This window comes from Callionymus lyra, chromosome 6, assembly GCF_982586985.1.
Source record: "Callionymus lyra chromosome 6, fCalLyr1.hap1.1, whole genome shotgun sequence".
Taxonomy (NCBI): Eukaryota; Metazoa; Chordata; class Actinopteri; order Syngnathiformes; family Callionymidae; genus Callionymus; species Callionymus lyra.
In genome coordinates this window covers 22,995,083-23,020,024 of record NC_141823.1, presented here as the reverse complement: position 1 = coordinate 23,020,024, position 24,942 = coordinate 22,995,083, and the positions used below count along the sequence as shown (strand labels likewise).

The following is a 24,942-nucleotide window of genomic DNA, read 5'->3' as shown; positions in this document are numbered from 1 at the left end:
ACGTACGTCTGTGCGACCGGTGTCGCTTTTAGAAATGTTAGATATTCGCTTTGGCTGAATCCCTTCTTTTTGTTGGGAATTTTTTTCGTGGAAAAAAAGTTTGACAAAGCTTTTTCCCGGCAGGCGGTTCACTCGACGTTTACAAGAGAATTCCTGAAAATGTCCTAGGACGGATAGCAGTGGCGGTAAGTTTCGCTAGTCAACACAAACGTTTGTTAAACGAGTGAATTTGAGTCACGGCTCTGGAGGACTGCTAATCACATGTCTCAGAAGTAATCGCCTGGTGTTCCAGTCATGTGTTGAAGAAAAACCTGTTACTTGTTGTTGGCTCATACGGTCATCTTTTTAATTAAGTAGAGAAACACCAAACCCTACATGTGTGAATGTATTAATCAGTTTCCATTTGTTGTTGCTGTTGACACAATAGGTGTTGTCGTGCCAGTCCTTCTTTCTCCCTTTTGTCGTCTCGGTTCATCAATGGCTGTGATGTTGTCTAATCCGCGCCCTCTTTCCTCACTCATTACCCTTCTCCTTTATCTCTTTTTACCTCCTACTTTTACCGTAATCAAAAGATGACAGCTCCCCGTCTCTCTGGGTTCTAATTTACAGCTTTTCTCCTCGTCCCGATCACACTTCTTAATTATCATTAGAGGAAGAAATAAAGAATCACAGACTGGGTGTTCGTGAAGCAGCGAACCTCGGACGGCGTTGAACCAGCAGGACATCAGGGCTTTTGTTGCTTATTTCATTCTCAGGCTGCTGTGGATTAAATAAATGCGCTTGAACGGATCAGCTTGATGTTCAAATTGCTCTAAAAAGCCACTCTCTTTTTATTAGTTTTTCTTTAAGAAATTAACTAATTGCCTCCGAATTATTGGGATCTGTGCCAGTAGTATCTAGGCCAATGGGAATAATCGGTGTGTATTTTATTTTTCAACTCGAATAGCTACTCAAGATGAAGAGTTCAATTCAAAGTTTAAGCATGAGTCAAAATGTTGTCTCTAATGTGTAGATTATTTGATCATTTTCAGTCAAACTACTTTTTTTAGTGTCATTATTTGGTATTTCATAGCTCAAATATAAAAAAATGATATACTGTATATACATCTGTATTAAGGTGTGTATTGATACCTTCCTTAACATGTTGTTACTTTATTAATAAGCTATATTACATACCACTTTGATGGCGGAATTTTAAGCCTCATTATTTTCATCATGAAGCAAATTCTCCCGTCAATTTGAATGTTCATTTCCAAAACCTTGACGCTCCATAATAAAATGGCACACCTTCAATTCAAGGGCATCATCTGCGACACGTCAACAGTGACAGTCTAACAATAGCCAAGTGTGATTCATGTCTTAACCTCTTCCTGTTACACATCAGTGACCTGTGCTGCTAAACACATGCTCATCCTCTTAAGGCCTTGTACGACATCCATGAACTTTTTTCTTTTTTTCCCACGTTAATGGAAAAGACCTTCCTGGATGATCCTGTGGATAGAGAAGCTCTTACAGATTCAGCTTTCAAATACGCTTGTTTCAAATTAAGCATTTTTTTCATGTATTCTCCTGCAGGTTGTAAAAGGTTTGACGTATTTGTGGAGTCTGAAGATTCTTCACAGAGGTGAGTAAAGTAGATATTAAAGAAAAATAAGAGAGAGACTTTGTCAAGAATAAAGTGCTGATGTTGCACTTCTACGGCGCCGTTTGTCTCCGTAGATGTCAAGCCGTCCAATATGCTGGTGAACACCCGAGGACAAGTCAAGCTCTGTGACTTTGGTGTCAGCACGCAGGTACTTTGATTTGTTTTCGCGAGAGAGGAAGGACGCCGCAGAGTAACGCGACAGCATCAGTGCGGTCATCCTGTGTCCCCTCTGTGTGTTCCTGCCTATGGTCAACCTGTCAATCACACTATTCATCTTCAACTCCAAGCAACAGTGGCATCCCAAGGGTCCGTCTCTTACATTAACCCCCCCTCCACTCCATTGTTCCGTAGCCTCCGAAAAAACTCTTATAATTATGACCTGCACCAAAAAGGCCGGGCCTCATTTATATGTATTCAACCAGGGAGAGGGAAAGCGTGGGCGACAGACAATAGCATTGTGCATGTGTGTGAATTAAGCCTCGGGGGACTGGTCTTCAAGGTTTCCCCAAAACATCTGTCCCTGAGGCTCCATCTTCCCCATCCAAACATTCCAAACACCCTGCCTTTTTACCAAAGGTGCTCAATGCTGAACCTTATAGTTTTATGGACGTCGTAAAATCATTTCATCTCTTTTTAATGATCAAAAGGGCAATTTGTTCATTTTTGTGCGTCTTTCACTCAATTTTTCTTCAAGGGGAATTCTTACAGTATATATACGGTATACTTGCGGTGTATCTAGTAGTAATAGAATACATGAACCCGGACACAAACATTCCACAAAAAAGGTCTCAAGGGAAAATAGCCATTATCACTGGGCTGTCATTGATGTGCCATTGTGTAAATAAACACACACACTAACACACACAATGACACATTTTTCTGTCATTTTCCACTCACCCTCATGTCGACTAAGGGTTGAGATTATTTTCAGAGTAATTTGTTTCTTTTTAGAGTTAAAGACTAACATGTAGCGACTGGAGCTTAATTGTCTTCATATTTTTCCAAAAAGACACTTAAAAATGTCTAAATTCCTCTGTGGTGCTCTTCTGTGATGTCTGTCTTGTATTGAAGCCTTGACATGAGGAATCTGTTTTTAGGAAAATTTAAATAAGTCTACATTTTAAGCTTGTTTGTAGCAGAAACTCCAGGTCTCTCAGCAGCTGCCTGAAGCCTTTCGTTATTGAAACACAGTACAAGTGTCAGTGGCATGTGCAAGCTTTACCCTGATAGCAATTCTAAACAAGTCATAATCGTTGGATATTTTTCTTCACAGTTGGTGAATTCCATTGCAAAAACCTATGTTGGAACTAACGCATATATGGCGGTAAGAGATCAGTTAACCAGTTTTTATTGTTTAAAAGTCCTTATTTTGATTGATGTTGCTTATATTTCACAGCCGGAGAGGATATCAGGAGAACAGTATGGTATTCATGCAGATGTCTGGAGTGTTGGAATCTCCTTCATGGAGGTAAGACTGGGGTTTTAAAAAGTGCATTTTTCTTTCCTTTGATTGTTGTTCAGAAGATTGACTTTTGATGTGTCCCTAGAGTACTAGATAGACAGACTATTATCTCACAGTGTATTTGCATTTCCATCGGACACTATTGATTGTCCATCTGTCTGCGTGCAGCTGTCCCTTTATTAATTTAGCCTTCTATGTGAACTATTGGTCACATATTTGAATATTGAATATACAAATATGACTTGGTTATGTAACAAGAGAGCTGACGTCATGAATATGTATCTGATCCTAGGGTCATACAATTAGAGTTTATTCAAACAAATAATAAGTAACTTTGTTTATTTCAGTTCAGATAATTATTTTCTAATGGTATTTAGCATTTTGAGGATTTGGAATCACACAGACGTGTTAAATAACACTTATCAATACAAGTAGAGCCAGTAACTAAGCAATTCCTTCCCTTCCCTTTCCTTCATCCTTCGATTATTCTCTCTGCTGGTGGTCGGTGCGAGGGCTTATTAACTAATGGTCGACGTGGTTTGATGAGCAAGTGTTATTAGCAGGAGGCCTCAGAGCTTAAATCAAAGACTGAAAGTCCCACTATGTGCCCAGAATTTGTTTATACTACCACTTGTTTATTGTGATGATTTAGAAATATCTTAAAGTTTTGGTTTTATGTGACGCTGAATTCATGTATTGATATCACTCTTGTGCGGACTATGGGTCAAGACCGAAAATGAACAACCTCCACTGCTGCATATGTATTTCTGGAATCAAGGGAGGTCGTTCACCTTGACCCACAGGCAATAAAAAGGTTAAAAGTACGTGTAACATCATATAAAGTTGTAAAGTTTTCCCTCCAAGTCTCCCTCCTTGTTGTTATAGGTGTTCTTTTCAAGCTAACGCTCAATAATGTTCTTTCACAGTTGGCTCTGGGCATGTTCCCCTATCCACAGGTAAGTTTTTTTTAAATTTCTCTGGCTGATAAATGACCTGTTATAGTAAAATGATCAAATTATTTAGACGATACAAGCTCATTTAATAAAGGTGGAAAGTCCACTTTGTAGCGATATAAGGAAATGTTTTCATGTCATTTATTATTGTATAACGGTAAAAAGAACACAGAATATAATTAATCACCCAAAAGCCAGTTGTATTGTTTGGATTAATGAATAATAAAATGTACTTGTTTTGAGAACATATGGTAGTCTACAAGGTTCTCAACCCATAAATCTATTTTCTCCCGAAATATGTTACACACAGTCATTGATTAAAGTCAGTTGCCTGATGTGATCACATTTTTTTTTAAATCCTGTTATTTTCTGAACTCATTTGCATCCTGGGTGTGATTATTTGGATTTGGCAAGAGCGTCCCTTGGTGTCATCTTTCCAAGACACGCATTCTCTCTTGCATCCAATTATGGCCCGCATGATTAGAATTTCATCAATGGCACTAAGAGGCCATTCTGTCTTCTCTTGACGTTTGAGAATCCGACGATCTAGGTGTATATTGTTCGCGGGTCTAATTGAAACGTAACATGAATAAGCTCACGAGAGGATGGTGCCATCTGATGCAACCAGTTGTATGTCAGCTGCAATCTGATGCAGTCTCAAGAAGCAGTGATGATTTCAGTGTATTAAAAAAAAATCAATATCAAAAATCAATATTACCCATCTCTTGCTATGACTCTAATCATAAAAGTCTGTTAAAATTCACCAAATGATTCTCTACCCTCATTGCATTGTGTTAAATTCCTGCTTAAATGTAATTGCCCAACGCTGGAGTTACTTTTAAATCCCATCTGATCTTAATTAGTCCTTTTAAAATGGGTTAATCCCAGTAATCCAAAAATCGGAATCTGGTTACCTCAGATTCCCTCTTGAATTCTTCACTCACGGCATTTAAAGGAGAAGGGTTTGTCCAGTAAAGACTGTTACTCTGTAAAGTATACCAAGCTGTCTAAAAAAAACATGACTAGAGTGTAATCTTAATTTCAATCATTTTTCATGAGGATAATAGTGGGATTATTTTGACTGATAGTATAAATAGAAACCATTTCTTTTGATTTAAAGTTTGTATTACTGTAATGTAATTTGACTCTTCAACATTTTATTATACTTTAATTTATCCAATTATATTCCATCCCATGTTATTATGGACAAGATCCAGTAGAACTAGTCGGCGTGTCACGTCAAATGTTTATCAGTGCACAGACATCCCAGAGAATTCTAAGCAACCCAGCTTTGCCTCGGATCTGTTCATTTCCCTGCATCTCCATATGGAACCGCAGACAGAGTACCTGCAGGCTGTAACAGAGTGCTATGGTGAGAATTCTTGGATTCAGTCCGTCAGGCGCAGCCAACCAAAGACCTCAGGCTTCGGACGCAGCTGTCTGTGTCGCAGAGAAGTCCACTTCATTGACAGTTAGTCAGGTTTACCTTGGAGAAGGAAATCAGTAGAAGCTCATCACAAACTTCTCACACGTCGTCAGAACTAATGATTGTCGAGTATTTAAGATGAGTAGAAAGATAAATATACACCTGCCTAAATGGGAAATTAACAAGAACATATGTTTGTCATCAATTATATTCAGTTTAGCTAAAAGTGGAATTATTTTTGGAATTGATATGGAGATATATTTATCTCGATGAGTAGATTCCAAATTCTAAAACCCTCATTTATCTTTAGAATATTGTTTGGCTGAAGATATCACACTTAAAATTCAAGTTATTGATATAGTTTTATTAAGTATTTTCTAACAAAAGCCATTTCATTTTAGACTTATGGTCTGTGGTGTTGTTGGTTACATGGAAATAATATTAACTTTACTGATTAATACCACATTTTAAGATAAGTAGAAGAGCAGTTAAAGTGTGATTGATTGTTCCAATTGCAACTTCTGTTTGCAAAACCTTTTTGTATGTTATTTTATTCATTTTCCAATTTATTCTATCAACTATATTAGTTAATTTGCACTAAGGGATTCACATTTCATTCAAGTCTTCTTTTCTTACAATGGACCAGAAACGGCTATAAAGTGCTTTTATCTTTACTTATTGAAGCCTCATTCAACACTGACGGTCTAAATCCTGCTTTATACAACAAATGCCTAAAGTGGCGTCTGATTGCTTTTGTTCTGCTGATGCGTTGTCATGGATTGATATTTTTTATTTGTGTTTGCTGTCTTGAGTGGAGTCTTCACCTCATGTTTGATATGATTAGAAATGGTGTCTTTAATTCCGCTTCACCACATGTTGTGATTCATTTGCATTCTTTGTCAGGAGTTAATGGAGTTCTCTCACGGCTCGCTCTGAAAGTCTTTGAAGACACCAGATCTGATGGCATGTGTATACAGCCGCCAGCGCTGTTGCTTCTGATTGATTTGTTGCCTCTTTCTTGCTCTGTGTTTGTTGTTCTTCCCATTTATGTTGTTATTCCCTTGCGTTTAAAATAATTTTCAGATGGGAAAAAATCTGAGTTCTTTAACTTTTCTCTTGAAACATTGTCTGTTGCTGAAAGTATTAATTCTATGAGTTACAGTCCTTTTCGTCAAAACTGTATCTTTACTTATGTCCTTTTACATTAGCTAAATATCTAATTAAATGTATTACTATGAGTTGGGGTGTTTTTGGTTAAAAAAAATATAATACTAATAATAATATAATTATGAGAGTAACTGTAGGATTTAGTGAATCCATCCAACATCTTCTCTTGAACAAAATTTCCCAAAGGGATTTTCCAAGTGAAGCTAATACGAAAGTTAAAATAGCAGCATTCCTCAAATGTCCACTGGAGGCTGGCAGTTGCCAAAAAACAACTTTTATGACATTCAAATAAATATTAACAGCCTGGTTCAAAAGGACCTCACTATTGGCACACATTGTCCAGGATGAATCTTTTCCTGACATTTTTCTTTGATTATTATACTGTTCATCAAATTCCCTGAATTTGCATAATAAGGGACGTGGTTGACTTGACTGATAACTGAATGCATTTTAGCTACCATAGCCTCGCAGTCTTAAACCAGAAGACCACATTTCCAAGATGGCAGTGACCTTGGTTGACATCAGACACAACGTCATTATGGTTTGAACCTTTCTTTGAATTTGGCCAAAACTATAGATGCGGGTAAATCCATCTACTTTCACAAAGTCTGCTACTTGACAAGACGATGAAAATGAAATGACTCCTAATCGGTAATGTATCCCTCCATTGGAACACTGTCCATGAAGTGAATCTTTGTCGTTGACAAAATTTATATTTCTTTGAGTTCTCATTGAACTCCCATCTCGAGAAGCCACTTCGATTACACGGCAAGTGTCTTCCCTATGTTTAGATTCTGTCGCAACATACGATCTTGAACAGTTTTTGTAAAGCTGCTCTAGTACTTCTCAGACAGGCAAGACATCAAAATCTCTCCACTAAAGCTGTACAAAAGACATTCAAGGTCAAGACGACGACTCACAGAGAGAGTTGGACTGAAATGTAGTCTTAAAGTGATCAATTGTATTGTACATAAAATCATCTTCCATAAACTACCACAGTCTTTTGGCAGTATTAATTCAAGGCAGTGCGTTAATGGTGAATTGAAAGAAATGAAGCTCATCAGCTTTTACATATTCATAGTGTAAGATTTATCTTTCTTCTTTCTTTAATTTGAGAGAGCTATTCAGTAAGACGAAGTCCTTCACTCGTAACCTTCAGGTCGACTTCACTACTTTTTAGCCAAGGGAAATAATAACTTCTTCTTTATGCTTAGTAGTAAAAAATGAGTATTCTTGAGTGAGCAGCATGGAATTAACACGCCAAAGTGGCTAATTGTTGCACAACTTGTTGTTATTAGATACCAGACGGATCTATCTATCCATCAAACGTATCAAAAACCTTTCTTTTCTCTCCAGCTTTAATGTAAAATATAGGTTTTCAATCTACAGTATTTTTGGCATTAACTCTAGTGACTTTCATGAACTGCCTTCCTATCTATCTCTCATTGATATTGACAGTAACTGAGACATTTTTCAGAAGGAAAAGCTGCAAATTATTCAGATTAATAGTCATTACATTAATGGATCATAACATAAAATCTTTATTCATTCCAGAGTCGTTTTAATCTGTTGCTGAATATGGTGTTATCTCCTTGTTTGGGATTCACAGAAGAGGCAATTAGAAAAACTGATTCCCGTTTTTTTCTCCTCGCCTTCCTACCTATCAAAGTGACAAACATTTGTATCTCACATCTATCTCTCACTTTACTCTGATAGTGGGGAAATTTGGACCTAGTAATTATTTCCAAGCAGATTACTTTGCCATAGTTTCCTTAACGCGCGTGATTCAGGCAATGCAGAGTTATTTTAGGAGTCTCTAGAGTGTGAAGAGCCTGCATTTAATTGAGTGAATCAAAACGTGTTTCACTACAATGTCAAAAGCGTTTGGAAACACAATTTACTCCCTCCTACAGACTTCAACAATATCCACTGAGTTTCTCTTTTATGAAATCTCAAAGTTTCTCCTGTGGGGTTAGACGCAAAACTTAGGTTTCATTAGACTCTCAAAGTAGTTATCACTCTCTGTTTATATCTACCCTGGTTCTCCCTCTTGGTTTGAGTACTGCTGTACTCGCTAATCTTTTGAAGGTATTTGCATACATTTCCAGAATCGGAAGCTTTTATTGCCAGAATGGTAAACACAACATAGGAATATTTATGTAAGTAAGTAAGTAAGTCATTTTTATTTGTATACCGCTTTTCCAGACCAGGGTCACAAAGCGCTTAAAGAATCAAAACAATATTCAAAAAAATATATCCTTTAGTCTCTTTATTGATTTTAACTTATCTATTTTCTGAAATTTATAGCTCTTTTGATAATTTATGCTTTTAATGTGACGGGTACAAAGTTAGTCTTTCAAACCCACCTGCTAAAAATAGGTGCCTTTTTCAAGAGGGACTTATTATGTATACGGCTCATCATTGATTCTCAGATTTAAAAGTGTTGAAAATATTGTACCATAGCTTAAAAGGTTTTAAATAATCTCTTTAATAAAATATTATACATGTATACAACGTTCGTTCTGTTGAATTTGAACACTTAGTACGTGAAAAACTCTTTGAAGTTGATAATAAAATTAAGCTTGAACAACCAGTTCGGCTTCCTGATCCGAAAAGAAATACTGACATGTTTTGTAACAGTAATGTGTTCCAGTTATTCTTGTAAACATATAAACCTGTCCTCTTTCACAAAAGATTTAGATTTGTTTAATGAGTTTTTCTTAAAGTGATAGTTCACCCAAACATCAAACTTCACTCATTTTCGACTCACCCTCATGTCGACTAAGGGTTGGGATTATTTTCAGAGAAATCTATTCCTTTATGGAGTTATAGGCAAAAACTGTAAATTCATTTGACAGTGGTCTTCCTCCAAATGGCGCACTAACAAACATCAAGTACCTCCATGGTGCTTCTCTCTAATGTCCTGTATTGAAGCCTCAACAAGTGTAATTTTAACAGAAAGAACTTAAATAAGTTATGTTTATCCTTTAAACCTCTGTTGTCCGGCCATTTCATCTGATATCTTACACTTGTATTTTCAAGTTCTAAGGATGCTGAAACCAAATCAAGTCATCCATACTGGTGGACATGAACCTGAAGCATGTTGGGTGATGGCAACACATGGTCACGCTGTGTAGAACCGTTATCCACCATCCAGTGCGCCTTGATAACCTGGAGGGCAGGAATAAAGTGCTACTCTGAAAATTAGCATCCGTGGATCTTTTAGCCCCACAAATGAGAGCGGGGGCCATTAACATTTGTGTGTTTTCATTATGTAAATGGTGCTAACGCAAACCCACAAATTGCCACCAGGAACGCAATAATTTTCTCCCAGTGATCATAATGTGTCCAAGTGCATCGCCTTGATTATGATATGCTAATTACTTATCGCCTCTTCCCTCGCTCTTGTCTTGTCTTACAGATTCAGAAGAACCAGGGCTCTTTAATGGTAAGATTTTATTGCGATCGAAGTGCAGAAATGAAAATAAAGGTCCCCCCCGCACTACAGTCTGTTACTCTTGGTTGCGTTTCTCATTCGTTTCAATTGCAGTTTTGCCATGAAATAATAGCTAACTGCTGCTAGATTAGAAGACATCATACAGTAAACACTCGGTATCTGAAGGATGGTTTCATCTTTTACTTTGTTTCTTTCATCATCTTTTTATATCAGGTAATTTCTCCCAGAACAATATTTTACAATCTTGACATGTTTTTCTTGTGTCTCTTTGTTTCCAGCCACTTCAGTTACTGCAATGCATCGTTGATGAGGTGAGTCGTCGTCTTATGTGCTTTTGCATCTAAAGTCAGTCCTAATGGTCCGGAAAGCTTATATTTTGTTTCCTAATGAAGCAAACCACTCAGGCGGCTTTACTCCCTGCTCACTCCACCCCTTCACCCGCCACCACTGCCTCGGGCGGTATACATATGCTTGTGTATGAGGCTGCCATGCTCTGACCTGTCGCCAGACACTAACACAAACATCCACACCAAAGCCTTTTCCCTTGGTTCTTATGGAAAGATACAAATACTTTGCCCTTATTTTGATTTAACATGCATAAAATAATATAAATTCAGAATACATTTAAAGAGGGCTTTTTATTGAAAATAACCTAAGAACAATAGAATCTGGGATAGTGTTTAACCTTAAATATAAACATTTCTGTACCATTACAAAAGCAGTAAGTAAAGTGGTTTACGTTCAGATGGAATACTTTTAAAAATGGGAGCTAAAATAAGAGTAACCTTTATCAGTCCATCTGATAAATTATGTTTGTATAATTTTAGAACCTTAATGGACTCAAGTGTCACCTTCCTTATCAGATTTTTGGCATTTAAGTTTTAAATTTAAAATACTATGATATATTTGTTTAAAATCAAATCTTAAAAAGTGTCATAATTAATACCGCATTTTCCAATCTCTTTGTCTTTCATTGTGATATCCATAAGCACAACAAAAATGGAACAAAGGTTTTCGTGTGTTGTGTGTTGCTTAATAGTTTACTTTTTCCCCATTAATTTTGAATAATTATTTTTGAGATATATATATATGTATATATTTTAATAATTGACATATGTTACCATCATGTCCACGGACCGACCTTCAGATAAAAACAGCAAATATAACATAAACGACAAACATTATGGGAAGAAAAATACATTTCACCCTAACTTTAAATCTTGGCCGGTTTCTCTGTAACGACATAGTCCTTTATAGAGTTTGTCTTTTATTATTTTTGCTGTTGACATGTCAGGGGTCATAGAAAAATAAAAAAAATAAATCTTTCTCTATGGCTAAGAAATAAATGCCTCATGGACTGGAACTATCACCTGGCATGGTGGTTGAGAACCCTTGCCTCAAACTAAAACCTTTGCTAAAGTAACCCTCCATTTATTGTGATGATGCTTTTATAGAACATCAGCTGCAAGACTCAACTATGAGTGGAATAATAATGTACTCAACTTGCACTGACATTTTTATTTATTGTGTTACTATAATGTGTAGATTTGTCTGGTAGTTTTCTTACCATAAGGAAAAACATCCAGTACATATTCCATAGGTCAACATGTCAAGTCATTGTTTCTTAACTAGCTATAGATTAGACCTCATTAATAATTAAATGATGTAGGTTGTAATGGTTTGACCCGGCTGATCTGTTCATTAGTCACCGTGATGGAAACATCGCTCAAACTTTTTTTTTTTTCCTCTCCTGCGCCCTTTACGATTTATCCTTGCAGTGAGAAAACGGTGTCATTTTTCAGCCGAGCCAGAAGTGGCCGACCCTCGCTGTCAGGGTTTATGAAGTGCTTCAGAGCCGGAGACAAGTGGTTAAAGACTCGGTTGCACTTGCGGGAGACGTCTGTGGACACACAGAAGAAGAAGTTTGTCACCGTTTGGGACTTTTACTAGATTTGATTTCACTTCATTAGATAAAAATGAACATTTTAAATATCTTAACAGATCATAGATAACTACTCCGATAAACATTTGAAACTATAAAAGCAGGATTTTGGTCTTTCCACCATCAGCTGTCTCTCGTCTCCCCTTAGAACACCTACTGGTTACGCTTCCAAACTCCCACTCGATCTTCAAGCCTGTAATTACTAATCTAATTTTGCCTAATAATTGCTCCACCACAATGACATGTATATTTACTTGTACCCTTGTAGCCCTACGGTGCACGTATCATCTTTCATAGTGAAGCACTTTGACGAGACCAGGGATAATTCAGCGACACACGGCTTTCATCAGGCAGCTTCTTCTTTTGTGGCGGCGACGCCTGCTGCCACATCAAAGCTCTGATGTCGCTCTCAGCTGGACGTACGAGTCCTCGCCGCACTAGTCTGAGGCGCGTGCACACATTAGCTTAGCCACACGTATGGGCGTTCTCAACATGCATCGTTTTTCGCTTTTTTTTTTAAATAATGTTTTTTCTGTTGATTTGGTTGGAATGACTTCATGCGATTGCCCCGAACCACACTCACGGCGGTGATATGCACTGCTCAAGGGCACTTGTGTGTGCTGTGTGTGTTATGATGTATTGCTCATTGAAGCGGCGGCACCACTGTGAAGTGCAGCAAGATTAGAAGGAAGCCATTTCTTTGTTAATTTAAATGGGTTCATGCATCATGCTTTGCGGGAGCCTGCCGATCAGAGCATTCAGGAACGAGGAAAAAACACTGCCCAGAGGTGTTTTGAACGGCGCAGCGGGACGTCGAATATTCACAGCTTTAATTCCCCTGCATTTGAATAAACTCCTGCTCGTGGACGAGGACGTCATGATTTCATTTCATAGCCGAGAGCCTCAAGAGTATATGTTTCGTGTCTGTGTTTCTCATCTCATTTGGTTTATATTTGAATACAAGTGTCAAAACATACATATTTGAGATTTTTCCAATTGTCTTTTGTACCCATTGTTAGATTTATGGTTGTTGTAATGTTGGTCGTATTTGCATCTGTCGTCTTTTATTATTTTTTTCACTGTTGTACATCAGTGGGTCAAAAACGGAGAAAGTGTACTGGACAAATAAAATACTCAGTCTTTTTGAACTAACCAGGAAGATAAAACCAGAACATTTCACTAAAGCCTTTTCTCCTTTTGTTAAAAAGAAAATCAAACCCAAGTAGTCCTTGCACCAGGGGGAGCCAGAAACACTATTTTAATAATACCAATTGGGTCTTAAATGAAGAGCCTAGCAAACTTCTCATAGTAAAAAAAAAGAGAATACATCAAATTAATAAAATGGTAAATAAAAAAATTGAGAGTGGAAAACTTTGAAAATGGTCACCGGTGATATCTCAAGATGTATTTTTAGAATAAAGGTGAAGTGACTAAAAAAGCCTTGAGTGATTAAAATAAAGAATTATTTTTTTCTAGATAGGTGGTTAGATGGATGGATGGATGGATAGATCAGTCTCTTTAATGTGCTTTAATCTTCTGGAGTCTGTATATTGCTTGTTAAATCATGTTGGTAAAGGACATGAAAACTTTAAACACAAAAACATAAAAATCTGAAATTTAAAGGTGTTTTTTTTTTTCATCCAACTACAAACATGGCAATAAAACAAATGACCTTTTAAGTACTTATCGGTAAAACTAAGATGGAACTGAAACAGAATGTTTGAAACTATGATAGTTCTAATTTCAACTGAGAATTCCGGTTAGGTTCATGCTCACATGGGAGTATAAGAAGAGCAATTGTGTCAAATTGTATGAGGTAATGAAGTGCGGGTCAGTCAAGCACAGCTGGTCTACATGACACGCTTCATCAATCCTCCATTGATGACACACACACTAACATGCTTGGCTGCTGATTTACTAAAGGTGTGTGCGTTACAATACGTTTTTTTGCCATTTCTAGTTAATAATCTTTTGCCTTAAGGATGATTTCTGATTGTGATTCTCCCAAAGGACCCTCCTGTTCTCCCGGTCGGCCTGTTCAGCGAGAAGTTCGTTCACTTCATCACCCAGTGGTAAGTCTGAATATGAGTCAATGTAAATATCTCTTTGAACTGAAAACTCTTAACCAGAGAGGGCTCAAATGTCCCATTACTTACTTTCAAACTTGTTGGCCTGATTCAATATGAAATCTGTTCAAATATAAAACCCACAAACTGCTCAATGAAATCAAACATAATGGGGAGTAAACAATGAGATCCACGTGAGCTTGTTTGTTCTGGTGCTCTGCGGTACTAATAGCTTGACTTTAGACGATGCGGTGAAAGTTTTTTTTGTTGTCATTCTCCCCGCAGGGATTAATTGATATCACTAATACAGCAGGATAGAGACAATATTTGCTCCATTAGCCCGGGATAACCCTCTTGTAACCTTTTATGCAGCACAGAAATGTACAAATACACACCCAAATGTCACACAAACAGTATCTGTGTGTCGGTGTACAACAGCTGGCGGAAGCATCTGTTGTTTATTCTCGGTGTTTTTCTTAGCCAGTCAAGCAGGGCACGTCTCTCAGGACACAGTGAGGTGTGCGGGTGCCATGGCTGCTCCCAGTTCATTCTTCCTGGAAGAAGATCCGTTTGTTATCATACCCATACAAACCTTCTGTTGCAAGATAAATATTGTGTGGATCCACATGCGTCACAATAACCCCAAAGTCCTTTGTTGCTTGATTGCAAATTACATATTTATAAAAGCTTAAAAGAGTGTGTTAACACAGAGTTCATCTAATGGTTTAGGATTCTTTTTTTCGATTTTTTTTTTTTAACCTTTTAAAATAATGTCTTAGGTTCAATGTGCTATCATGTAGAGTATTTTTAAAAGGTATAGAACTAGTAGATTTGTTTAGACATTCATTTCTGATATTAAATTTTTCCAAGAGAAAAATAAGGTTATTTTAAAAATGTTTGTTCACATCTAGCATATCCTCTTAATACATAGATTGACTATTTTATGCTTTTATTTTGGACCTATAAACCATTAAGTGGTCAGTCACCCATTAAATATTTACTTTCATAGGATGAAACGTTTCCTTTAGAAGTGCCTGATACAGTATGTTCTACTATATCAACATTTTTATCTCATAATGTCAACAATTCAAAGTGGGTATATTTCAAAAGGATATATATATATAAACCAGTCTAAAATCTCTTTCAGTCTAATGTTTGATTCTGTTTTTCAATAGTATGAAACGCCAACCCAAAGAGAGGCCTGCCCCGAACAACCTCATGGTAAGTAAGGATGTCCTCTCAGAGCGCAATCATTTTCAAGTTAATGTTGTTGTTCCTGTGCGTAATTGAATGATATACAATTATACCACCGTGTTTTACATGCACTCGTTTGGCAAGTATTTGAGGCCAATGACCATTGAAGTTACTTTTGTTTGTGAAATTAACAGTGCCGGATTTTTTTTTTTTTTGGGGGGTAAAATAAAAGAGGTTGGAAAACAGGGTTCTCCGCGAAACCCTGAAGTTGGAGAAAGACCTGCTTTAAAAACAAAAAGTTGAATAATTTAATTTTATTGACAGTAACAACAATGAGTCCAGAGGCTCAATAGGATTTTTTCAGTTTAATGAAGTCTTAAAGATAATACCCCAAAATAAATGTTTGCCACTACTATGTGACCTCATTGTCGCATTCCTCTTCCAAATCTAAGTGTATAAACTTATTTTTGTATGTATTCTGATCAAATCAGATGTGATAATAAATCAGTTCTCACTTTACCTCACCCATGATTCTAGCAAAGGATTATCTATCTTGTCAGGTGTAAGGTCATCTGTTGAATAAGGGGGCATCTTTGGTCAATTCTGTCCTGGGAATTGTTAGATTTCCCCTTTTACTGTTGATGTCGATGCTGTAGATATGGTCTAAATATTCATTATTCTGGACAATTATTTGGTCCAACATCGCCACTATCTAGACGTAAGAATATGGTTAGTTTTAGCCACCACACAAGCAAGGATGGAGATGGCATCAAGTCACACAGATTTAGATATGCTTGAGGGATGTTGTACTTTTCCGTAATATTTCCACCCTGTGTGGCACCAATGTTCTTCATACAGTTCTGTTATGTCGGCGACACATTTTGATGTGTGTGTCGGACTGGAGGACGGTGACATCTGTGCCCACAGGGAGACGAGGAGTGAAGTTTAGTGGTGTTGTGTTTGAGAGTGTAAATGCAGAGCTGCTAACAGACGGCACGTTGTCAGTCTCACACCAGAGAAGAGGGATGTTGCTACGCCGAGGAATAAGTGGAAGTTTTAACAATGGGTTGTGTTTGAGGAAAGTTGATATATTGTGATCTTTAAGACCAAGATGTTTTTCAAAAAAAAGTATATTTGATTTTCTAAATGTCGAGTTCCCGGATCACTTCTATGAGGTCACGGATTTCTGCTTCTCTGATGAAAGTATTTCTGGGTTTTTTTTTTATTCCCTTCTCTTCCACGGCTCTCGCTTCATTCCCAGCAGCCCGTCTACGTTAAAACACTTTATCTATTCTATCTGTATGTTAATACGTCCGTCCCCTTTCACCCCTCACTCCTCTCCCACTGCTGCCTCCCTCTCTTTGGCATTCTTTTTGTTATCTTGTCTATGACTTCCTGTAGGAGGCTAAGGATGGATGAGCAAAATGTACATTTGTGAGCGTAAAACCCTCAACTTGTAGCTTCAGTTTACACCTCAAATGACCTCTGGTAGTTTTTTTTTTCATCATTGATTAATCATCTATCGATTTCTATTTATTTGGGATTCATTTGATTGATTTTGAGGGTAAAAAATGTATCTTGATGAGCAACTTTTGACTAAAATATAGACATCAGATTCATGAATGGATCCATTCATTCTTTAGTTGATCACAGTTAAAAAGAAGTGAAGCAATAAAAGACTACCTAAAAATATTACATTTTATTCTTGATTCTTGTTTATCCATTGAATATACAACCACAAAGAAAAGGATGAACAGTAAAAAAAACCTTCTCTCTTCCAACTAAATGACATAAAAAATAAATCACTCTTTTCACAAGAATAGTTTTGAAGTCATTTCAAACTTGCCTCAACATTTAAAGCACATTGACTGAGTTGAATGTCCTTGATCTCTCTTGGCTAAAGCTTCACTTCTCTGGTAGATTCTGCTCCTCCACTAACTTGAGCAGCCGTCAGAGAGGAAAGTGAGTGTATTTTCTTTCGTATAGCTCTGCCGCTGCTGCATTTTTCATGCTGGTCACACTATCCTGTCATCATAAGCTAATGACGTCGGATGAGTTAAGACTTTCCATTGGCCCAATCCCAGTACCGCCGCTACAGGTTTTTTAGCCATGACCTCTCCAGTCTGAGGTTTCTCTTCTCGCCTTCAAGGTTCGTTTCAGTGTCCAGGTTGATGCGTAGCGCATGCCTTCTATTGCAAGGTTTCCATTAGATTAGTTAAAATCGATGTAACTTTTCATGGTTCGAGAATCCAGTCTTTGGCTCAAGTGGGTATGTTTTGACATGTTTGGGTCTTGTTACCTTGTGATGTATGACGGTATGACTTTTGAAAGTGAAGTTAATACACCTTAAGTAAATGACCAAAAGAATACTTGGGTCTAAGCTGCCGAAATGCAATAAAGAATTGATGAAAAGTCACTAGTCTGAGACTTTAGAGGTCGTTCTTGTATTGCCCAATGCAACGGGTTTTATGAGCATTCCAAGTACTTTTTCGAATATTAACATAAATATAATAAAGATATGTGTTGTCGTATGATCAAAATAGAATGTTATTTGCATTCATTGATGTGATTTTTGCGAAATAATAAAATTCAGTCTGGATTATTTTCGGGATGATCCCGAAGCCCCTCGCTCTCATTGTTAGATGGGATTGACATTCCCTCCTCCTCCTCTGCTCCCCCCCCCTCCACTCCTTCACAGCGTTTACGCAGCCTTTTAGCGCCCTTGTCCATGTGTCCTCCCACTTTGCTTCTCTATTCATCGACGCACACACATTTTGTTTCTGCTCGTCCCTCCACAGAGACACCAGATGAGACCCTTCAATGTCCAATTCCCAAACTCGCTCCCGCTGACAGGCTGATGCGATCATGTCACACAATATTCCAAGATGAGACAGTCTGTATTCATTTGAAGATTTAGTCTTTAATTAATATATCATTGCTTGTTTGTGGTACTGAAAGATAAAATCCGCCTTTTCTCCGAAATAAAGCAGATTTCTTGTAGTTTGTCGAAACTATAGGCAGTCGTAGAAATAACGCTCGATTAACTTTCTTCTTGCTGAAGACAAAAGTGTGCACACTTCTGCTGAATCTCCACATCCGTAATGCTCCTTCCCTTTACACACTTGAATCCGTCACTAGATATAATCTTGCTCTACATTTTCTCCATAGATGTAATTATTTGATCTACCTGTACCTTTCAGGTACACTTAACACAGTCCCCGTTTCATTAAGATCAATCTTTTGACATAATTGCCGCAAACGCTTCTTAATTGAATCTCGAAGAATTAATGAAAAATCCTTATTTAAAAACATTTAAATGAATATTCGTGAGGTATTCCCTAGAGTTTACAGCCTTTGTTTTACGGCGACTCAAATGAATGTCAGCTAATGGCTTTTGTTTGAACTCTTAACCATTGTGTTATCTCAGGGTCAAGGTGACCCGAAGCCCCGAAAACAAATTTGCTTGCGGAATCCGTTGTGTTGCCTCTTTGTCAAGGTGAACGACCTCCCTGGCTTCCAGAAATACATATGTAGTGGTGGAGGTCGTTCACTTTGATCTAGAGACGACACAAGGGATACCTCAAATACATTTGTTTTAGGGTCTTTAGGTCACCTTGATGCTGAAATAACTCAAGGGTTAAGTAAATCATTATTGTATTGATTGCAAAAGAGTGCACAATGATGATTTTTTTTTAAAAATTGAACTCTTGTATGATGAATATTTGATGCTTGATCCACTGACTTCTAGTTCAAATTTATGCTAAGTTTACATGTAGCATTGTAAATAAAAAAAAGTATTTATAGTGAAATTCAAACTTCATTCTGGACTGGTGCCCAGTTGACGAACGTCCTCCAAAAAGACGCTTAAAACATCCAAATAACTCCACCCTGCTCGTCTGTAATGACCAACTTGTATTGAAGCCTCGACGAGAAGAATTGTTAAAAATGAAATAAATCTATATTTTAAGATCGTTTGTGGTGTTTAAAGAAAAACACAACGAGTACTCTGAAAGTACTATGGGTAAATATAACAAGCACTTCCAGAAAACATGCAGTCTACTGTCTACACTGGAAGTGTTTGCGATATTTACCTGTAGTACTTCTGGAGTACTTCCTGTTTATATTGCTATTGTTCTTACTCCAACCTACTTGGAAACATTGTACAATTGTCTTGGGTGGTTAGCTTTCCACCCAATTGTATTACTTTGAAACATTGTGCTGGAAAAGAAAACTTTATTATATCCTATATGGTGGTTTTGTTTTGGATTAGATTATTCTCTTGGCAGGTTTTGTGTTTAGGCCAGACACTTTTTTCAGACCTGGCAACCCCTGATGTGGGAATGGGAAAGGATTAAACGTTATTTTCTTGTAGGAGGCCAAAAATGTACAAATGTCTTTTTCAATAGTGTAAACAGGGCGTTAGTCATCTTGCCATTTTCGCCATCAGTTTGTCACTATAAACTTTTTAGCCGCTTTCTTTAGGCTGCCATCATCAGTTTCATAGAAGGATGAACAGGCAGAGAGACAGGTAGCCTTCAGGGGAATCGTTTCAGGAAGGTCAGGTTGGACAAAGTCAACGTCGTTTCTGCAGTCTTTGCATGTTTTTTTTAACGTATGTTGCCGTGTCCACCAGCCAAAAACCACCTTCTTCATCCGTGTCAAATCCAACACGTTGGTGGATCAGGGTTAATTTCCAGAGCAGAGGTGATGAGCTGGAATTAGTGACATCACTTGTGACTTCCTCTTTTATTTCGGTTCCAGTCTCCGCAGAGCAAAGAAAGATTGATGACATGGTGGCGCTGCACTTACAGAGACACCCAGAAGCGTCCAGTCCGCCAGTCTCATCCTGACACACGCGTGTACACACTTGCTTGCGTTGATATGACAGTAATTAACCCCGGACTGAGCTGACCCCGCCTGCCCGTTAGAAGGACAACACGATTAATGGGGCTCCCCCAAGTCCTTAACAACTCTCTACAGCTTGTTCGGGACGACATGGCCGTGTTATTAACGTGTCATTTATCCTTTTAATATCGGTTCAATTACATTTTCCTGAAGATGTTTTGGTCGAATTTCAATAATATTCTAGTTTTCCTTCTCCAGTACAGGCCAAAAGTTTGGACACACCTTATGGGCTCATTCAGTTTATTCAGTTCTATTTTTTTTGACTGACTGGTCTTAATTTCTTAAAGTAATAACCACTCATTTCTCTTCACCTAGCTGATTGGGTTTTCCCATAAAATACATTACAAGTTGTTTGTCTCTACAAAAGTATGCATAGTAGTCATTAGAGAAAATTGTTTATTTCACACTTTTTTGTTAAGTACCTCATTTAACAAGTGTTCGTTCATAGTTTTGATTCCTTCATTGAGAATCTGTCATGAAAATAATCATGAAAACAAAGAAAAAGCATTGAATGAGAAGTGGTGTCCAAACGTTTGCCCTGTACTGAAGGTCCATGGCCGTAATGAACAGTACATCCCGGTATGGACCTCATTTAATGTGACTTCCCGATATTATAGGGTGTTTTAAAGACCTAGGAAGTGAAAACCTCTCACCACCAGTTCCTAAAACTATTGAATCTAAACCATTTATGTCACAGTTTGTTTGTTTTTAAATCCTGCTCTTGTAGGTGTTGAACAAACAAACCAGGCGGTCACGGTATCGTTTAACTGTCGGGACATCTCGACAACACTGATAACATTCACACTTGGTTCTGGTTCACTAGTCTTATTCTACCCCCCCCCCCCTCTCCCTACTCTTTTAACCTTTAACCCTGGTGTGATGTCTGCAGTGTCCCAGCTGAGGCGACTGTGGTGAATGAGATGTCAAAGCTAATGCACAGAAACGTTTCAATGAATTGTATATATTTAGCCTTTCAGTCATCATTAGCGAACGATGAGATGCAGAGAACCAGTGTAGAAGAGACGCTCATCCTTCCAAAGACAAGAATATTTCATCTTGAGTTTTGATTCCATCCCTTCGTGCCCTCTTTAATGGCCTGTTCTGACTAAATAGATCAATAAACTTCACGCCTGAACGGCCCGACAAGCCGCGGATATAAAGCCAAATCTGTTGCACTTTAAACAGATAAGCATGTTTAATGATCTTCCTCTTTAATTTATTGTCCTTTTTATTATTATTATTTCTTGACTAATGATTCAGAATAATTACACAAATAAAAGCAAAGCCGATTCGCATGCACGGTTTTTTACCTCCAATCTGGTCATAATAAAATGGACAATAAAATATACTGCACAATGAACACTTCAATAGCTGTTAGCAAAGACGGCTAATTCCCTTTTAGGAGAGGCCGTTTAATTTGTGATTTCGCTCGTGTTCAATAAATATTCTTCAAGTCCATTTATCTGTACAATTAAAAGCATAAAACATGCTTATTTTGGCGAGGATCTGATTTCCACATGTTATTTTATTAGCTTACATTTGAATCTCACTGAAGATTGATATTGACTTGGTCCAATGATGGACTCAAACTGACTTGGATACTTAATAGATATCAATAAATGTGAAGTATTTGTTTTAAATGGTGCCTTCAGTGGCTCCAAAGTGAGCCCACTCATTATTGGTCATCATGCTGTATCAAGTTGTTGGTTCTACCTCATAAATAGTCTCTTATAGTGTTCCTCCTCTGCCACACAGTTGACTTGAAGGGTTCTTGGTGAAGAGCTTCAGTCTCAGAGCGATCTAACTCAGCTACTATCTATCTGGTGTTATATTGGTGAGCTGTGAACAAACTGCTACTTTACTGCCACCAACCAGTCCTAGATTAACATGAAAATGTCTTTTCTGTGGTTCATGGACTGTTGTTTATTTGATTGGATCCACCATGTAAGTTCATGCTGATTCAGGTGAAGGTTGTTTTTTTTTAGAGTAAAACATCACCTTACGTGTGATTCTTATTCTCCAGACCTTGTTGATGCTGATGATACTAACTTGACTGTGTAACAGTAGAACATTTGAAGATCAAGAATCCTCTTGAAAATTATCTTGTAGATCTAAACGCGTAAAGGAAACTGGAAAAGTAGGAAAACTAAGTACATATTGAACTTTGTACCAAATACACAATTGTCCGATAAGGTAAAATATTGAGGATAAAAATGTAAAAAATACATTATTTTCTATTCTTTCTTTTGTCTAGGACCACGCCTTCATCGTACAGTACAACGATGGAAGCACTGAGGTCGTATCCAAGTGGGTTTGCCACTGTTTGGAGGAGCGTCACGCCCAGCAGGGACACATGTGACCCTCAAAGACCCTCGGTGGACGACGTTTGACCTTTGACCCCAGCACGGACAAAACACGTCACCAACACAGACTTTTGGGTGGATTTTCTTGAAAAGCTTTTTTGTGGTTTTAACTTGATGACTCTATATATATATATATTTTAAAATGTATTAAGATTTGAATGTTTATTGACACAACCTGGTATAAAACTTATATATGTCAACATTTCATTAATTTCTTTCTACCGACAGCTCTTCTGTGAATGTTCCGTTCTTTGCTTTCAGTGCCTGTTTCAACTGCTGTGGCCCTTTTTTTTACTAAAGTCCTGCTTTTATTTAGATTCAGATTTATTCAGATTAGGATGCAAATCCAAACGGCTTTAAGTTCGGGAACTTAAGTTAAAGAATTTTGCCACATGACATTTGTTCAAATCCCATCCGGGTTGGAGTTAATGACTCTTGTGCTCGGTTTCCACGTCTTCCCTGGTGTTGTTTTCTCCTGCAGCCCAGTTGAATTTGAAGAGGCGACCTTTGGATCGCGGTGGAAAGTTAACCCGATAAGGAGTAACCTGGCACATGGTAAGAGTAAGAAAGATGCGATTGTGGAAAAAAAAAAAGAATACTCTTTCATGTCTTTACCCCATAAAATGCAAGACAAGTCATAAATAAATTGTGATGTTTAGGGTGTTTTCCAGATTCAGAAGTACAGAAAATACTTTAGTATGTTCTTGAGTGTGGTTCCGAACATTTGATATTGTGCTTCCGATTAGATCTCCAAAGTGCTGAATGTATGGATCAGAACAGGCCCAAACAATGGACGAAGTCTTAATGAAAAACCTAAACTTTCCTTCAGGAAATCAGACCACGAGAGTGAGATCACAGTGAAGGTAACGCCTCTGATCACAGAACAGTCCTTCTGCCTCCAACTGTCCTCTTCTTCCTTAAGTAAGACCACATCGTCAACATGGATCTGTTGAGTTATCATCTTATATCTTGTAGTGAATGAGAGCCAATCATTGCTTATGGTGATGGTTAACGTTTGGTAAAAGTCTTTCATGAAGGTAAGATTCTGAAGTCATGACTCTGTTGAACTATTAAGACAATATGCATATATTTGTGTCTCTGGAGTCATTTTCAAGTGGTAAAAGGTTGATGGTGTCTGCTCTCTGAACAACACTGCGGAGCCATAATGTTTATTAGGAAGCAATAAGAGAAACATTAATACCGCCCGACTATTCCAATACATCTGTCTGGCGCTCTAATGGTGTTTTTCTAATGAAACACTGTTGATGGAAACACCGAAAACTTTGTCCTGAAGACGACAAATGTTTTGTTGTAAATATGCCTTAATATGCCGAGAGGTAAAAGTATATTATCTGTGGAAGAACTTCAACAAAAGTCTTTGAATGTAAGGGATATATTGTGCTAATGGGTTCACCGTCTTTTTGTTTGTGTAGAAAAAACACGATCTGACCTTCTGCCAAAATTAAAATGACCCATTTCACATTTTCGATCTTCGTTCACGTTTATTCATTTATGAAACAAGTGCTGTTTTGATCACAAATTCCTCTTTTAGTCAACTTTTTTCATATCATTAATATCCAAATACCTTGACTTTCTCTTTTCAACCTGTTTGCCCTGTTTTAGTCAATGTTTTCTGAAGATGATGTACTTTCCTGTGACAGGACTTCAGAATTGAGTCTTAAAACTTAGTTGGTGTCCAAGAATAGAACTTTTCGATCTCTTTCATTCTGCTGATTCAGCGTCTTTTTGACGTCCAAGCCCACATGTGACGTCACGAGCAGGGACTGTAAGACTGGTCGTGTAGGACAGAGACCGAGCTGTGATGAGACCGTAAAGTTCACTTCGGTAATGAGTTGACATTTGCGTGGCGCCCTAAATCTGCGAGCATGTTTCATTTACATTTCATAATTAATCTCTGTCAAGGTTTAGTTACCGCCACCATGTGACTTAATGATGGTTACTCACTTAATTACTGGCTGGGTGTTGAGAATACAGAAGAAAAGGAATTTTCTTCATCGTGCTGTCAAAGATTACCGTTTTTAATCTGATTAATCACAGGTTAGGAGCTGGAACCATGTAGATTAATCCCAATTAAATATAAATAATCTGTCATCTGATGTGATTCTGTAACCGAATGCAGTCATTGGTCATTCGGTTTTATTTATAATCAAAAATGGATTCATTCTGATGATCGATTTAACTTTTTTTTTTACACCACGTTCGAGTTACTTGAGAAAAAACCTCTGTGACTCTTCACTCACCTCTGTTCAAAGTTTTGTAATGCAACTAACATTTTGGATCGTATAAACATTTAAGGTAGAGGTTTTTAAATACAACTGGTTACTAACAAATTATAATTTTT

The 24,942-nt window shown here is 37.6% G+C and overlaps 1 protein-coding gene across 1 annotated transcript in view; it reads left to right on the top strand.

Annotated features, from left to right (window-relative positions):
* The window catches only part of map2k5 (mitogen-activated protein kinase kinase 5), a 41,284-nt gene extending 17,217 nt beyond the window's left edge, over positions 1–24,067 (top strand). The window contains exons 12-22 of the mRNA XM_087794315.1: positions 124–185; positions 1,576–1,624; positions 1,720–1,793; positions 2,919–2,969; positions 3,042–3,113; positions 4,034–4,063; positions 10,075–10,101; positions 10,389–10,421; positions 14,063–14,124; positions 15,294–15,339; positions 22,472–24,067. Coding sequence (XP_087650441.1) covers positions 124–185; positions 1,576–1,624; positions 1,720–1,793; positions 2,919–2,969; positions 3,042–3,113; positions 4,034–4,063; positions 10,075–10,101; positions 10,389–10,421; positions 14,063–14,124; positions 15,294–15,339; positions 22,472–22,576 — 611 coding nt within the window. The 3' untranslated portion in view covers positions 22,577–24,067. The remainder of the gene's footprint in view (positions 1–123; positions 186–1,575; positions 1,625–1,719; positions 1,794–2,918; positions 2,970–3,041; positions 3,114–4,033; positions 4,064–10,074; positions 10,102–10,388; positions 10,422–14,062; positions 14,125–15,293; positions 15,340–22,471) is intronic.
* The last annotated feature ends 875 nt before the right edge of the window (positions 24,068–24,942 follow it).